The sequence below is a fragment of the Opisthocomus hoazin genome, chromosome 18, assembly GCF_030867145.1.
Source record: "Opisthocomus hoazin isolate bOpiHoa1 chromosome 18, bOpiHoa1.hap1, whole genome shotgun sequence".
In the NCBI taxonomy this organism is placed as follows: Eukaryota; Metazoa; Chordata; class Aves; order Opisthocomiformes; family Opisthocomidae; genus Opisthocomus; species Opisthocomus hoazin.
Window position 1 is genome coordinate 17,937,870 of NC_134431.1, and position 17,201 is coordinate 17,955,070.

Below are 17,201 nucleotides of genomic sequence, written 5' to 3' on the forward strand. Positions count from 1 at the left end.
AAAATATCTTCTCTCTGGAACAAATATTTACCAACCCTTCTGCCTTTTGTTCTTGTGGTTCTCATATATTATTTTTTTTTTAATTTTTTTTTTTTTTTTTTTTCTTTTCCAGACATTCACTGGCAAAATGTCACACCAAGCAGCAACCCAGAAACTTCGGGGTAGCTGCTTGGCTGCTCTGGGCTTTGTTTTTCTCGCGCGCTAATTGTTAATGAATTTCCAGCCATTCAAGCCAACGCAAACCTGTGAGAAAACGATCTTTGCGGCCCCAATTTCGGAGCTTTATGGCACTTCGCAAAACCCGGGCGGCTGCCGAGCCAAACGCGCATCGTCCCGCGGCGTGGTGGAGCCGTCCCCGGGTGGGACGTGGCAGAGCCGGACCGGGGGGCTTTGGGGGTTCTGAGCTCCCAGCATCGCTCCGGGGGCTGCAGCGGCGCGGACCCCTCTGCCGGGATGGGGGTGAGCTAAACAGGGGTGCAGGCCGTGGTCCCCTCATCCCTGCTGGCTCCTCACAGATCGTTCCTCTCCCCTCTCTGCCCCGTGGCAGGTTTTTCTTGTTTGGCTTCAAAACCATAAACCCTCTCACATCCGCTTTTATGGCGGCCAAACAAGAGCACGTGGGTAGTTTATGGGTGTTGTGTTTAAAGAAGGGAGGGGGAAAAACCTCCTCTTCTGGCACATGAACTTACATCTTCGGTTAAAAATTAAACTTAGCCATAAAACCCCGACGTAGGAGCGAGCGGAGCTCACCCCACGGGTGCTGCCGGGCTGCCGCCCCGTGCCCAGCCGCCCCGCCGGTCCCCGTCCCCTCCTGTCTGCCCCGGGATGGCCACACCACCCCCCGCTCGCCCCCGCCGCCTCCTGCCCCTCTCTCTGGGGCTCTTCCAGGGCACCCTGCTCCTCTTCTTCACCCTCTTCATCACTTACAACGAGCCCTCGGCACGGGCGGAGGATGCCAGCTTGGTGGCCAACCAGCTCTACGGCATCTTCCCCTTCTTCCAGGACATCCAGGTGATGCTGGTGGTGGGGCTGGGGCTCCTGCTGACGTTCCTGCCCCGCTACGGTCTCAGTGCCCTCGCCCATAACTTCCTGCTGCTCAGCTTCTCCACGCAGTGGGCGCTGGTGCTGCAGGGCTTGCTCCATCACTTCCACCACGGCCAGGTCCACCTGGACCTCCATGACCTCCTCACCGCTGAGTTTGCCGCCGTGACAGTGCTCATCTCCATGGGAGCCATCCTGGGGAGGACCAGCCCCTGCCATCTCCTCGTCTTGGCCGTCTGCGAAGTCCCCGTCTACCTCATCAGCGAGTGGGCCATCACCACCCGTCTGGGGGTCCTGGACGTGGGGGGCACCATCACAATCCATGTCTTCTCCTGCTATTTTGGCCTCGGTGTGTCCAAGGCTCTCTTTGGGGCAGGGCGGCAGCCGGTGCACCCCAAGGAAACCCCAACACCCCGCTCCGACCTCCTGACCCTCGTGGGGACACTCATCCTCTGGGTCTTCTGGCCCAGCTTCGTGGCCATCCTCTGCCAACTGGGAGATACCCAGCACCACGCAACCCTGAACACCCTCCTGGCCATGAGTGCCAGCGCCGTCACCACCGTGGTGGCCTCCAGCCTGCTGGAGAGTGACGGCAAGCTCAGCCCCAGCCACCTGCAGAACGGCAGCCTGGCCGGCGGGGTGGCCATCGGCGCGGTGGCCAACATGGCCGTGCCACCGGTGGCCGCCCTCGCCCTGGGCAGCCTCTCAGCCGCGGCGTGAGTCCTCGGCATCAGGTTCCTCACGCCGCTCCTGGCGAGGAAGCTCACGCTCCGTGACCAGTGAGGCATCCACAACCTCCACGGCTCGCCCGGCATCCTCGGCGCCGTGGCCAGCGCCGTAGCCATCCTGGTGGCACCTGAGGACACCTCCGGGTCCCACTTCTCCGGGGGCAATGCCAGCGAGGCGGCTTGGGGACGGTGGGGGGACCGCGGGGCGGGCAGGCGGGCGCTGTGCCAGGCGGCGGGGCTGGCGGTGGCCGTCGGCGGCTCGCTGCTCGCTGGGCTGCTTGCCGGCACCGCGCTCCGGCTGCCCTGCCTGGCCCGGCCACCCGAGCGGCTCTGCTTCGACGACGCGCTGGATTTTATGATCCAGGATCGGGACGGGAGCTCGGGGACGGGTGGCACCGCCGAGGAAGGAGCCCTGGCTCTGAGGGAGCGGGTTTAGGCATCGGCGGGCGCGCGGCCGCGGCAAGGGCCGGGGGACCGGCTCAGGGTTCAGCCCTTTGTGTCCCCGTCACTGGTGGGCAGCGGCGGGCAGGGGACGCTGCCTGTGCCCAAGCCCAGCTCCGGCTGCAGAGGATGCTGGCAGCACCAGGGCAGCACCTCGGTGCTGGTTCCTCCTCCGTCCCCCCACCCCGACGTTGAGATCCCCCTCCTCTCCCCAGGTTCCCTCAGTGATGGGAGAAGCCTTCCCAAGGTGTCTGTCCCGGGATGGCCGATACCCCCCGGCTCACCTGGACGGTCCCACCGTGGGGCACCGGTGCCGGGTGCTTCGCTCCCAGCAGGCAGCATCACCCATGGTGCCCACCCAAACCCTCCAGCTCCCGCACGGGGGTCCCCTGCCCGTCACAGGCAGCACCCGGCAAGGGCTGCCGGATCGCTGGCTCCAGCTGCGGTTCCGGCCACGACATCAGCCCAGGGATTCGGCACCCACCGCCTGGAGGGTGGGAACGCAGCGGCGGGTGGAGGTGAGATGAGCTGAGCTGGCCTCAGGCGAGGGGTTTTACAGGGATTTGACACCCTGCGCAGGGCAAGCTGCTCTCCGGGAGACGCTGTGTGGGGAGGTGCCAGCTTTATTCGCCACCGGCGCAGCACGCAGCGATGAGGACGCAGCCCAAGGACCCTTGCAGAGAGCTGGGATGGAGGAGGCACCCGCACCCCACGGCACCCTCATCCCACCCCGAAGCTGGGGCTGGGAAAGCTGCGCCGGCATGCCAGGATGCTGGGGGGCCCCGAGTGAGAGCAGCGTCCCCGTCCCATCCCGCCCCGGGCAGCGAGCCGCTTCCAGCCCGCCGAGGACAAAGCCTGCGGTCCAGCGCTGGCACGCGGCGAGCCGCGGGCGCGGGGCCGCATCCTGCCCGGAGAGCGAGGGCCGTGATTCACATCCCCTCCCCTCCCGCCATCCTGCGCCGCCACGGATCCCGCTGCTGCCGAGACGACGTCGGCGACGCATGCGGCCTCCCAAGGGGGTCGAGGCAAACAACCTCCCCCCCCCAAACTCCGGCCGCAGGAGCTGGGGGCTTTAAGCGCGGTTGGGGGTCCCCAACTCCAAGCCGGTGGGAGCGGGGCTGGATCCCCTCCGCTCAGCGCAGACCCAGGCAGAGCCGACACCGAGAGGGAGCGAAGCTGGGGAATTCGCCCTCCAATAATCACAAACAGGCTGGGGTTTGGTTAATTGTTAGAATAAAATATTGCCGAGCTCTGACAAAGGAATCCTGCCCCGCAGCCCGGCGCTGCCGAACAATGGGCCCCGGCGCAGGATGCTGCGGGCTGAGCAGTGGGGCCGGGGGCCACGGTGGCGGGGGGCTGCCCGGCTCCCCCCGCTCCCCAGCCGAGCCCCTGGCTCCTCGGCGGCTCGGCACGGCCGTGCCCGGTGCCGGTGCCGGGAGCCATCGCGCACCGCTGGCCGGTTTGGATGGAGAGCGGGGTCCGGCCGCTGCCTGGCTCCCGCGGGGCGTCGAGAGATGCCGGAGCCAGCGCCCGCCCGGGGAGCAGCGATAGCGTCGGGGCCCGCAGCGGCAGCACCCAGCCCCGGCACGCGCTGGGGCTCCCACGGAGCCCAGCATCCCCGTCCCGCTGGCATCCCCCCGCGCCGAGGGCTGGCGGCTCCGACGCCCGGCTCCAGCTCCGGCAACGGGGAGGAAGGCGGCCGCCGCCTCGGGGAGCAGCCGTGGAGTGGAACCATGTGCGCACACCCATGGATGTGCTTGCACACACACGTGTTCACCCACACACACCCGTGCACATGCGCACACGTTCATGCACTCACACAAAACCGTGTGCATGCACCCATGCACGCAGACATACATGCATGTACATGCACATACATGAACACGCACATACATACACACACGCACACACATATATGCATGAACACACACATACATGCACACACACATACATGCATGAACACACACATGCATGAACATGCACATACATGCATGAACACACACATACATGCACACACACATGCATGAACACACACATGCATGAACATGCACATAAATGCATGAAAACACACATACATGCATGAACACGCACATACATGCATGCACACACATACATGAACACACACATACATGCATGCACACACATACATACACACACATGCATGCACACACACATACATGCATGAACATGCACATACATGCATGCACACACACATGCATGCACGAACACACACACATGCATGAACATGCACATACATGAACACACACATACATGCACGCACACATACATGCAGGCACACACACATGCATGCAAACACACAGACACGCACCCATACACACGTGCTCACACACGTACACGCGTGCATGGCCGTATACACGCACACGCGTGCACGCGCGGCCCCGAGGCTGCACCCCTCTCGCCGGCGTGGGAGCGACGCGGAGCTGCACTCCAGCATCACCCAGCCCGCGGCACCCAGCGAGGGAGCGGGCGATGGGGCGCGGGGAGGGAGCGCACCCGGAGCTGAGCCCGGGCACACCCGGCCTCTCGGCTGGCACGTCCTGGCACGGGCACCCTGGCTCGCCGTGGCACAATCTGGTGGGCAGATGCTTCCAAAGCCAGCAAGGGGCCCAGGAAATGGGGGGTTCAGCACTTTCCCGCTGCCCAGAGGGGCCCAGGCACCCAGCATCCCATGGCCAGGGGTGGCAGGACCCACCTGGACCACGGCACGGATCCGTGCAGCCCCGGTCCCGGCTGTCCCCGTCCCCTGGGACCCACCGTCCCCGAACCGGAGCCGGGCAGCGATGCCGCTGGGTGTGCCGCCCCGCGCCCGGCTCTCCCCGCTCCTCCCAACCAGCCCCTCTCCAAAGGACGGAGCAGTAAAATCTTCGGCCGAGCCCCGAGCGTTTATCACGCCGTAAATCTGGGCTTGCGACAGCTTTACGGTGCCGAGGGGAGACGGGAGAGAACAAAACGCTGCTCGGCTTCGTCAGATGCAGCCTGCGTGTGCCCGTGCCCCCCGCGCTGGGGCTGCCAGGGGACCCCCCCCAGCCCAGCTTGCGAGAGGGGTGAGGACCCAAGCAGGGGGCTGATGTGGGCCAGGCACCCCCCCCATCACCGGCCAGGGGGGCTGCTGGCACCCCAAGACGGTGACAGCTCTGGGGCCGCTGCATTTCAGTGGGATGGTGATGGTGCAGAGGGGCCAAACGCGCTTTCAGTATTGGTTCGGCGGAAATCCAGCAGCCACTGTCCCCTGGCATCACCTGCAGGCATGGTACCCCACCATGGTCGCCAGGCGTGGCACCCCACGATGGTCCCCAGGCACGGTACCCCACCATGGTCCCCAGGCATGGTACCCCACCACGGTCCCCAGGCGTGGCACCTCACCATGGTCCCCAGGCACGGTACCCCACCACGGTCCCCAGGCATGGTACCCCACCATGGTCCCCAGGTGTGGCACCCCACCATGGTCCCCAGGCGTGGCACCCCAGCACAGTCCCCAGGTGTGGTACCCCACCATGGTCCCAGGCACGGTACCCCAGCACGGTCCCCCAGCACGGTCCCCAGGCACGGTACCCCACCATGGTCCCCAGGTGTGGCACCCCACCATAGTGCCCAGGCACGGTACCCCACCATGGTCCCCAGGCGTGGTACCCCAGCATGGTCCCCAGGCACGGGCCCTTGTCACCGACCCCGGGCATGGTCCCCCGGGCACAGTCCCCCGGTGCCCTGGGCTCTGCTGCTGCCTCCCAGCTCAGCTCGCAGCCGGGCTGGGATGCGGGATGCCAGCCCTGGCAAGGAGCACCCGTCCCCATCCCCGTCCCCGCGGTCCCCGCAGCGCTCGCCGCCGACCCCCATCTCCCGGCGGGCCCCTGCCGGGGTTGCAAAACAAGCGTTGAGGGGAGGAAGCCGTGACTGCGCTGTTTGCGCGGCGCTCGGATGCATCTGGCGAGGCGATCAGCACATGGCACGGGGCGGGCGCACGGCGAGCGACCTCCCACCCCCCCCCCCGTGCTCTAACACACGCGTGTGCAGCCCTTGCACACGCACCACGTCCCGCCCCGCAGCATGCCCACGTGGGATCCCCGCACCCAGGCCGCCGGCGAGGTGGGTGCCGCGGGGCAGCGGCCGGTTGGCAGCGGCACCCGGGGGGGGCCACGGCGGCAGCGGCTGCTGGAGCCACATCAGAGCAGCCCCCCCGTCCCCTCCCCGAGCAGCCGGGAGCGTGCGGCGCTGCCCTCGAAGGAAATGCGCTCACTCCCATGTGCTGCGCACTTGGGTTCGCCTCGCTGCTATTTTTATTTGACTTTGCAGGGCCCGTTTCCTTTTTCCGGCTGTTTTTGCCGTGATTCCACCATCGCTTCGACCTCGCTTTTCCCCTCCCTCCCTTTAGCCTCTTCCTTCACTCTTTCCTTCCTTTCCATGCACTCATTCCTGCCGCCGCGCCGGGCTCCATCTCCCCCCCCCCCCACAGCCGCTGCTCGCAGCGAGCTCACGGCAAGTGCATCCAGTGCTGGGCTCCCCAGTTCAAAAAGGTGAGGAGCTACTGGAGAGAGTCCAGCGGAGGGCTGCGAGGATGAGGAGGGGACTGGAGCATCTCTGCTACGAGGAGAGGCTGAGGGAGCTGGGCTTGTTCAGCCTGGAGAAGAGAAGGCTGCGAGGGGACCTTAGAAATGCCCATAAATATCTGCGGGGGGGGGGTCAGGAGGACGGGGCCAGACTCTTTCCAGTGGTGCCCAGCGACAGGACAAGGGGCAACGGGCACAAACTGGAGCAGAGGAAGCTCCAGCTGAACCCGAGGAAGAACTTCTTCCCTCTGAGGGTGCCGGAGCCCTGGCCCAGGCTGCCCAGGGAGGCTGTGGAGTCTCCTTCTCTGGAGATATTCCAGCCCCGCCTGGCCGTGGTGCTGTGCCCCCTGCTCTGGGTGACCCTGCTTGGGCAGGGGGTTGGGCTGGGTGACCCATAGATGCCGAAAAAAGCAGGGAGTCACCCTGTCCCAAGCCACCGTCCCGCTCATGCCAGTGCACAAACCACTGGGTCTTGCCGGGGCGTTGTGGTGGGCACGGACGTGCCGTGCCACCGCGGCACAGCACGTCCGTGCCCACCACAACGCCCCGGCAAGACCCCCAGCCCCATTCCCGGGGGGGGAATAAGAAAGAAAACTCCAATCCAAACCAGTGCAAAACGTTCCCTGAGGAGGAGGATGGAGCTGGGAGGAAGCATGGTGGGGCCGGGAACGCGGAACTGATGGCAGCACGGAGCAGCTCCGGGAGGCCTCCAGCATCGGGATGTGCTGAACCCCCGCTCCCCAGCTGGGTCCCGCCGTCGGTGCCAGCCTGTCCCGTGCCACGCAGATGGCATCTCCCGGGGCCCACGGGCCCTGCAGGGACCCCACAAGAGCGGCATCCCCAGCCTGCACCCCCAAACCAGGGTCCCTATCCTGCCTCGCCAAGCCAAGGGGCCCATCCTGCACCCTGCTAAACCCCAGAGTGCCAGGGGGGGCTTCTGTGACCCACCCAGGCAATGCAGCCCCCCCCCCATGCTCCCCTCCCAGCCCAGTGCCCGGAGGCAGGGGGTGGGCAAGGACCCCCGAGCATCCCCTGCCCTTCCCCTCCCTGCATCCAGCCGCTTGAACCCCCCGGGAAAACTGCCCCCCTCATCCCCTCCAAGGCCCACGGGTGGGGGTCCCCACTCCCCGGCAGCACCCACAGCCACCCCGCAGGAGAGGGGGGGGGGCCGAAGCCCCGCTGGGACCCGGGGGATGGCGGCGGGGACAGGCGGCCGCGGCAGCGCAGCCCGCTGCTGCCACCTCGTGTCCCGCAGCCCCGGAGCCCGGCCCCGCACACGGCCGTGGCAGCGTGCTCCCGCGGGGAGAGCGGCGGGGGGGGCTGGGGACACTGGGGAAACTGAGGCAGGGCCGAAGCCACCCCCCCACCCCCCCGGCGCGGCTCGGGGAGGGGCAACGGCCTCCGGGAAAGCAGCTCCCGCAGCAGAGCCCCGTCCTCCATCGCCCGCGCAGGGGGGGAGGGTGCGGGATGGGGTCCGGGGAGCAGGGGTGTGGGCACAGCGGGCTGAGACAGGAGGGCACGGTGCCCACCGCCGCTGCCCGCAACATCCAGGGCTGGCACGGACCCCGCACCGTGCCCAGACCCCACACCGTGCCCAGACCCCACACCGTGCCCAGACCCCACACCATACCCGGATCCCGCACCGTACCCAGCGCCTGCACCATGCCTGGACCCTGCACCGTGCCCAGACCCTGCACCATACCCAGACCCTGCACTGTACCCAGATCCCACACCGTACTCACCCCCTGCACCATCCCTGGACCCTGCACCGTGCCCAGACCCCACACCGTACCCAGCCCCTGTACCATGCCCAGACCCCGCACTGTGCCCAGCCCCTGCACCGTGCCAGCCCCATCCACAGCACAAGAGCCCCCGGGGCATCAGACAAAGCACCCAAAGGGCTTCCAGGGAAGGAGAGCTTTAATTTCTGGCTTCCCAGAGACTGTTTGCCACCCAACAGGGGAGCGGGGACCCCCAGCCAGGGCGCTGGCAAAGCACCGTGGTGAGAGAGGATGCTCCTCAGCTCACCGAACCCCACAGTCCCCCGGGCCCAGCTCACCGGTGGGTGCTGGGGCACCCGCAGTGCCAGGCAGCCGCGTCCCTCTGCGGTGCTGCCCACCCCGGAGGCCAAGCCTTGGCCTCGAGACCCCGCAGCTGCCCGGGGTTTTGCTGTTTATCAGCAGGCACCGGCGCTGCCCAGGCTTCCCCGGGTGCCCGGGGATGCACCGCGGGTGCCCGGCTGCTCTGCGCGTCCCAGCAGTGCGACGGGGACGCGTGTCCCTCTCCGCAGCCCAGCCACCCTCAGAGCCCCACCGCCAGCACAGCCCTCCAAGCCGTGGCCCCACACATCCTCTTTCTGCCCCGAAAAGCGACCGTTGTCCCCAAGAAAGCAGCAGGTGATGGTGGGGCCCAGAAGCATTGCAGAAATCCAACGCCTCCTTTTCTCAGCTCTCCCTCTTCTTCTCCCCCAGGTTTCTGGAGCTCCAGCTTCCAGCCGCGGCCACCCCACGGCAAACCGACCCCCCAGCCCCCGCCGCACGCGAGGGCCGGTGCCCGGGTACCGCGTGGACCAGGAGGACGAACTCAACTCGGGCACCCGCCGGTAGCAACGCCGCTGCCTTCAGGGTTGAATTTGCCCCAGGTTTCCAAAGAAGACGCCGGCAGCCACCGTGCCGGAGCCGCGCATCCCTCCGGCACGCGGCGAGGGCGTCCCTACGAGTCCCGTGGGGTGCCGTGGGGTGCGTGCAGGGCGTAGAGCTTCTCCCAGCAGGTCGCCAGCCTCTCCGCCTTCCTCCCGATCTCCCGCAGCTTCTTCCTCCTGCGGCCGGGTCCCCCGTGCCGGGGCTGTGCCGGGCTGTGCGGGGGGCTCTGCGGTCGGCGTGACGAGGGAGCAGAAACACCCCACCACCACCACGCAGGCGTTAGACAAGGGGGGGACAAAGCCACCGTCCCAGCACCGAGGACATCGCCGAGGACATCACACCCCGCGCACGTGGGGCTTGCGTGGGCAAAGCCGCAGGTTGGCGCGGGCGAACGGCCCGTGGCCACGCCAAGGACGTGCTCTCAGGTCCCCAGGGGTCCCCAGAGCTGGCCGTGTGCCCCCCCCCCCGAGCTGGCAGCACATCCACAGGCCAGGGTCGGGTCTGCGGGTGCCTTTCCAGAGCAGCGGCACCTCCATCCCACCACGCCAGCCAGCCCCCGGGCACGGCGAGCCCCGGGTGATTGCCCCGGCGATGGTGGGCAGGAGGACCCCAGCACCGCGCCAGAGCCGGGGAGCCCCGGGGTTTCCCCGTTAGTTAATGAGTTGCTGGTGGCTGCCGTCGGGGGATCCCCGGTGGGGTTTCCCCAGCAGAGCTCCCGGGATGCTGGGGGAGCCCAGACCGGTCCTTTGGGGAGAAATCCCAGGTGCTGCCTACGAGCACCCGGGCGCAAGAGCAGGACTGGGTGCGCCCACCCGCCGGGCGAGCATCCCACCGGGACAAGGCTCCGTGTTCCCATCATGGCTTGGGTGGACAAGTTCAACTGGGAGCTGGTGGTAAAAAACCACCAGTTTGCCCCACGCTGCTGGAGCCGGAGTTCCCTCCCCAACCAGTTTAAAGCTCATCAGGCCGAGCCGTCAGCATTCCCCAGCCACCAACCCAGCACGGACCTTCAGACCCCGGGACACTGCGGGCAGAGCCTGGGGACTCCTCACGGGCAGCCAGGAGAGCAGGGCTCTACCCACAGCCCGCGTGCTGGGGAACTGGGAGCCACTGGGGTGACTGGGAAAGGGCAGGGGTCCCACCTTGCTGATTTTCCTGCAGTTCTCCCTGAGCACGAAGTCGGTGGTCCTGGCCACCTTCCACACGGCCAGCTCCTCGGGGCCGCGCAGGGTGCCGGCTGCCACCTCCCGCAGGGACATGCTGATGTTGTGGATGGCCAGCAGGATCTTCTGCTCCTGGGGAGGGGACAAGCACACGGCCCCGGGTGGGGAGAGCGGCTGGAGGGCTCCCCGGGGGGCTCAGCCCACACGATGCCCCAGCCCCAGGTCCCTTGGTGCTCACCTTGTTGGAACGACAAGCCGGCCCGGCCCTTCCGCTCCTGTCTGCCGACCCGCTCAGGTTTTTCTGGAGAAATAAAGCACGGAGAAGACCAGGCACCCCGAAGCATCGGTGCCTCCCGCGTGGGGCTACAAGGATGATGAGGGGACTGGAACATCTCCCCTACGAGGAGAGGCTGAGGGAGCTGGGCTTGTTCAGCCTGAAGAGGAGAGGGCTGCGGGGGCACCTAGTGAATGCTTGTAAATGTCTGCAGGGTGGGTGTCGGGAGGATGGGGCCGGGCTCTTTTCAGTGGTGCCCAGTGACAGGACGGGGGGCGATGGGCGCGGGCTGGGGCACAGGGAGTTCCGTCTGAACCCGAGGAAGAACTTCTTCCCTCTGAGGGTGACGGAGCCCTGGCCCAGGCTGCCCAGGGAGGCTGTGGAGTCTCCTTCTCTGGAGATATTCCAGCCCCGCCTGGCCGCGGTGCTGTGCAGCCTGCTCTGGGTGACCCTGCTTGGGCAGGGGGTTGGGCTGGGTGACCCCAGAGGGCCCTGCCAACCCCTGCCATTCTGTGATTCTGTTTAAACACAGCGCTCTCCCCAGTAACGCTGGCAAAGCAGCCGACCCCATCTCAAGCATCCAGGCTGACCCCTCCCCACCCACATCCCACAGCGGGGCCGCATCCAGCCCGGCAGCATCCCCTGGAGCTGAGGGGCCCCGGACAGACATCCCCCCCTGCTCACCAGGTTCTGGATCTCGTGGAAGATGACGGCGCGGTACTGCCGGAGGATTCTGGCGATGCTGCACCTCTTGCCTCTGCTCAGCACGGCGACGAGCAGCAGGAGCAGAACAGCGCAGGAGAGAGCCCGGGGGAGAATCTGCGCAGGGAAGGGCTCGGGGTCAGCCAGGGGGAAGCTGGGAACGAAGGGATGCTCCGGGTGCTGCCTTCAGCCCCCACCACAAGCCCCCCTCAGACCTCTCCCCTGTCCCTCAAGACACGGTGTATGCAGGAGGGGGCTGAACTGTGTCCTCTCCCAGAGGACATCTTCCCAGCCAAGCCACCTCCTCTTGGAGCAAAGCCCTTGAGAAACGGCTCCAGCTCCAGCCCAGCGCAGGCAGCGCGGCCCACGGCACCCGCTGACCTCTGCCTGGTGCCCACAGCTGGAGACTCAGCACGGAGCTGTGCCACGGACCGTTGGAGGTCTCTAGGGTCTGTCCCCAAGCTCTCTGCCCCAGCAGGGTCCCCAGTAGTTCCCCAGCCTTCGGCACTTCAAGGGCAGACCCTCAACCACCAAAAATCAAGAGGAGCAGGAAGGGACGCGTCCCGCTCTTTGGAGAGGAGCTGGAGGCGGGGAGCCTGGTTCCCCGCCAGCAAACCTCCACGCCTCGACACAAACCGCTCCGGGCACCTCGGAGGGATGCTCTCCGCACCGCCGCAGACCCCGCAGCACCGACGCGGTTATCCAGCGTTTTTCCAGCTCCCGCGCAGCCCCGGCTCCCCCCAGGCTCGGGCGCTTGGCTCACGCCAGAGCCAGATCGAAGCAGCCCAAGCGTCTGCTCTCGCCAGCGCGTCCCAGCTGCCTCCGAGCCTCCTGGCTCCGAGCCTGCCCGGCAGCCCCGAGCCGGCCCCGGCAGAGCGGGGAAACCCAGGCGCTGACATCTGTGCTGGCAGGGGAGCGGGCGGCCGGACCCTCCGAGGGATGAGTCGCAGGGCTTTGAAGGAAAGCCAGCGCAACCTCAGGTGACCGGGGACTGGGGATATTTGAGCGGTCCCGCAGCAGCGGGGAGAAGATGGGAAGCCACCTCCCGTTTTCAGGAAAAGCCCCCCAAAATCCCCCCCCAACCCCAGGCGTCAGGTCTGGGCAGGCAGAAAGCAGCTCAGCGCCGTCCAAATACGCAACCCCCGCGCTGTCGCCAGCGCCGGAGGGAGGAGGAAGGGGCAGCGAGTTCTGCCCGCTGCGGCATCCGCCTGCCCCCAGCCCCAGCTGGCACCTCGGCGGGTTCGCTGCCATCCCCGTCCCAGCCACGTCTGGCTCTCGGGCTTGGCCTCGTGCTCAGCAAACCCAGAATTTCCCTCGCTGAAGTCCGAGCCCAGGCAGACACCGTCCATCCTGCCCTTCGGTGGGAGCCTGGAGGGTTTCCGTGTAAAACCAGCGCCCGCTCCGCGCTCCCTGCTCCGTAATGGGCTGGTCCCGGCTCCAACAGGGTGAGGAAACCTTTCCCCACCCTCCCACAGCTCAGCAGCAGCCATGGGGACTCAGCGCGAGGCGAAGCCCAACACGCCACAAAGCTGGGAACACACGGACGCCGGCGTCACCTCGGAGCAGAAGCACGTGCGAGGAGATGAGCAAACCCACGTGGAGCCGGGACAAATCCCACCGGGCTCTTCAGCCCCCTCGGTCTCCGCACGCCTTCCACGCAGGGCAGAGCCTCCCCGCGCTGCTGGCTTTGCTCACCGCAAGCCCACAGCAGGATCCGGCCCCAGAGGTGACTCGGCAGGGTAGGATCCTCGGGGACGCCAAAGGAGAGCGCTGCTTCCATCAGGACACCCCGTCCAAAGTCTAAGGGTTGCTCTCAGGAAGCCTCCTCCGCCGGGAAGACGAGGCCACGCGATTTCACTGTTAAACTGGGAATGACTTCCCTGAAGCGGCTCATTAAACAACTGGGACCAAATTCCAGGAGCAAGCACACCCCTGACAGCATTTCCAGGCAGCCGAGCCTGGCGCCGGCCTCCCCGTCCTTCGCGCGGGAGGAAGCGCAGCCCGCGGTTACCGGAGCTCAGCGAGCAGCGGGGACGGGAGCGCGCAGGGGGCTGTAGGTGCTTCCCACCCCCCCCTACGGAGAGCGGTGACAAGAGAGGGACACAGGGGAGAGGCGAAGCTGGCAAACCCCACTCCTGCCCGTCGCTTCCCACCCTTCAGGGTGGAGGAAGAGGAGCTCAGCAGCTGATTTGGGGGGGTTCCTTCTGCCCCGTGCCCCCATCCCGACAGCAGCAAGCTACACGCAGGCAGGGCAGCGCTGGGGCTCGGCACATCCGTGCCCAAGGAGGGCTGGCAGGGAAGGAGCAGCCCGGGGAGCGCGGGTGCAGGACGGTGACAGCGGGCAGAAGTTAATCTCCTCCTCGGCTCTAATCCTCCAGCAAACAGGAGGAGATAAGGGAAATCACCGTTGCTGATAGAGCAGCTCCCGGTGGCACTCGTGCTCGCCCCGGCTGCCCAGGCAGCGAGGGGTGACACCGGCCGCCTGTCCCGGAGCCCCACGGGGGTCCCCAGCTGCTTCCAGCCAGATGGACCATGTCCCCAGCACCCTCCCACCCTGCCAGCACCCAGCACCCCAGCACCTGCTGCAGCCCCAGGAGGGACCGACCCTCCCTTCTGGCCCTCGGCACTGGCCGGATCCAAGCCCCACCATGGCCAGGTCCAAACCCCATCCCGGCCGGGTTCAAGTCCCACCCTGGCTGGGTCCAAGCCCCATCCTGGTCAGATCCAAGCCCCACCATGGCCGGGTCCAAGCCCCATCTGGGCCAGGTCCAAGCCCCATCCCAGCCGGATCCAAGCCCCATCCCGGCTGGATCCAAACTCCACCATGGCCGGGTCCAAACCCCATCCCAGCCAGATCCAAGTCCCACTCTGGACGGGTCCAAGCCCTGTCCTGGCCAGATCCAAGCCCCACCATGGCCGGGTCCAAGCCCCATCCGAGCCAGATCCAAGTCCCACTCTGGATGGGTCCAAACCCCATCCCAGCCAGATCCAAGTCCCACTCTGGACGGGTCCAAGCCCTGTCCTGGCCAGATCCAAGCCCCACCATGGCCGGGTCCAAGCCCCATCCCGGCCACAGCAGCCCGGTCCCCCTGCACCAGCCCTCCCAGCCGCAGCGTAGCCCCTTCCCCACCCTCTCCCAGCTCCATCCCGCCGCGACCCCCCCAGCCGGACCCAGTCCAGCCCCGTTCCCACTGGTCCAAGCCCCCTTTCCCGGCCGGACCGGCCCCACTCCCGATCGCTCCAAGCCCCATCCCGGGAGAACCGGCCGCGTCCCGACGGGTCCCGAGCCCCATCCCGGCTGCCGCGAGTCCCACCCGGGCCGAGCCCACCCCATCCCGGCCCCGGGGAAGGAGGGGGGGGCTCCGCTCCGCCGCCCTCCACCCTCTCCCAGCGCGGCAGAGCCCCGGGGGGGGATCGTGTCCCCCCGTGTCCCACCCCCGCAGAGCCGCAAGCCCCGGGGGGGGATTGGGGGAGGGGGGGGCACTTACCATGGAGCCCCGCGGAGGGGGGGGGGGGGGGGGGCTGCCGGCGCGGACCCTGCGGCGGCTCCCGGGGAGCCCGGGCCGGCCCCTCCGCCGCGTCCCGCTCCGCCGGGGCCCGCGGTTTGAACTTGGCTCCAGGGTGGGAGGGGACGGGAGACGGCGGCCACACCGCCGCGGGCCCAGCCCCCCCCTACCCCCCTCCCCACCCCCGGGCACCGGCTGCTGCGGGGAGCCGGGGGCCAAGGACCCGAGGGGGGGGGCAGAGACAGGAGCCCAGGGGCTCACCCACCGGCTCCGGAGCGGGGCACAGGGAGAGCGGGGGGGGGGGGGGGGGGGGGGGGCCGGGACCGCAGACCCCCGCAAGCTGCGGTTTCTGCTGGGGGCTGCGGTGATGGCTGTCACACTGGGAGCACAGCCGGCAGCTGCCCCCGACCCTGGCATCGCCCACAGCCAAAGAGACTGGCCAGCACCGGGGTGGCCCCGTCGAAGCCCCCTCGGGCCCCCTCTCCAACTTTTGCCTTCAGACGAAGCCCCCTCGGGCCCCCTCTCCGACTTTTGCCTTTGGACGAAGCCCCCTCGGGTCCCCTCTCTGAGCTTGGGACGGACACACCAACAGCAAACAGCCCCGACTCAGTTTTGACCACTTTTGTACAGGGTGCAACGGGAAAAGAAAAAATGAACCGACAGCAACCAGGCTCCACTGACGAGCGGAGCGCGTGTGATTCAGTAAGAGATAAAAGAACTGGTTGAATAACCCAGCTCTTCTCAGCCCGGCAAGAACGTTCCTCCCCGCGACGTGGGAGCCACAGCACGCACCACATACCGCTGAGGACAGGGCCCATATAACTTCTTTATTGAGCTCTGTATATAGTTAAAAATTGTAGGTGCCATAACCCATTTCAAAAACAAAGACATCTACAAACATCTCAAGGGTCTAAGCTTGATGATCCCCTTTACCTACAAAAATCAGACCCAAACCCAAGGCCTGTAGCCACCCTGGGCAGGGACAGGGGAGCTGCAGATGGCACAAGGAGCTTGGCACAGCTGCAGCGCAGGTCCCCTCGCCCGGGGCTTCCAGCCCACCTCGCTGCGCGGCGCTGGGACCCCATCGCTGCTCTCGCCACCCATGAGGAGCAGCTCCCCAGCAAGCCCTTCCCGTGCGCTGCCTCCATCCCCTGGCCCTTGGGCAGCCTTTCCCAACGAATCCCTCGGGGATGCGGTGCTGCAGGGCAGAGGAATTCCCATACACCTGGCACCCAGCTTTCCAATCACATCCCTGCAGCACCCGGAACGCTGCATTCCCCTCCCAGAGAAGCAGGATACGGTCCCCGTGTCCCAGCCCTTACACAGATGACATTATGGAGGAAGAGCAAAAGCCGTGTGAGCAGCACGAGTGGCTGAAGGACAGCACCCATTGAAAACCACCTAACAGCTGCTTCTCCTGCAGAGAGCCCTTGTCTCAAAGCCCTTGTCACAGAATCCCAGCATGGCAGGGGCTGGCAGGGACCTCTGTGGGTCACCCAGCCCAACCCCCTGCCCAAGCAGGGTCACCCAGAGCAGGCTGCACAGCACCGCGGCCAGGCGGGGCTGGAATATCTCCAGAGAAGGAGACTCCACAGCCTCCCTGGGCAGCCTGGGCCAGGGCTCTGTCACCCTCAGAGGGAAGAAGTTCTTCATCTTCAGCTGGAACTTCCTCTGCTTCAGTTTGTGCCCGTTGCCCCTTGTCCTGTCGCTGGGCACCAGCCATGCTCCCTTCCCACACACCCACCCTCTCCTTTTCACAAGGGTGATGTCTCCCTTCTCCTCCCCAAACTCCCTCCCTTCCCCTCTGCGTACGCCCCCGCCCAGGAAGGACACCAGCATGGCACGACACCCCTGAGCAAGAGCCTCTCAACTCCCAGCGCCTCTCACTCACCTGGGAGAAACCACAACTCCACGGGCCATCAGTCATCCACACCCTCCTCCACGCACCCTTTCACCAGCTACTCGGGAGCGAGCACACGAGTTCCCATCACCAACCCCGAGACAAAGAGGCTTTCGCTTCCAGACCAACCGTTTCTACTTCGGTGTTAAAAGATGGACTTCTCATCCTTCTTGGCAAAAGGCTGCAGCACAGCTTGGTGTAACCACCGCTGGCAGAGACGTTCGTTCCCAGAGTGGTGG

At 66.6% G+C, this 17,201-nt stretch overlaps 1 protein-coding gene and 1 pseudogene across 1 annotated transcript; one reads left to right on the forward strand and one right to left on the reverse strand.

The window, feature by feature from the left end:
* The first annotated feature begins 825 nt into the window (after positions 1 to 825).
* Positions 826 to 2,205, forward strand: LOC104328336 (ammonium transporter Rh type B pseudogene; annotated as a pseudogene).
* A 6,549-nt stretch (positions 2,206 to 8,754) lies between these two features.
* Positions 8,755 to 17,188, reverse strand: C18H20orf204 (chromosome 18 C20orf204 homolog). The gene is made up of 5 exons (XM_075438558.1): positions 17,092 to 17,188; positions 11,539 to 11,673; positions 10,819 to 10,881; positions 10,560 to 10,712; positions 8,755 to 9,643 (listed from the first exon to the last, which is right to left on the reverse strand). The coding sequence occupies exons 1-5, from the start codon at positions 17,125 to 17,127 to the stop codon at positions 9,488 to 9,490; spliced, it is 543 nt and encodes a 180-aa protein (XP_075294673.1). The 5' UTR covers positions 17,128 to 17,188; the 3' UTR covers positions 8,755 to 9,487.
* Positions 17,189 to 17,201: the final 13 nt, after the last annotated feature.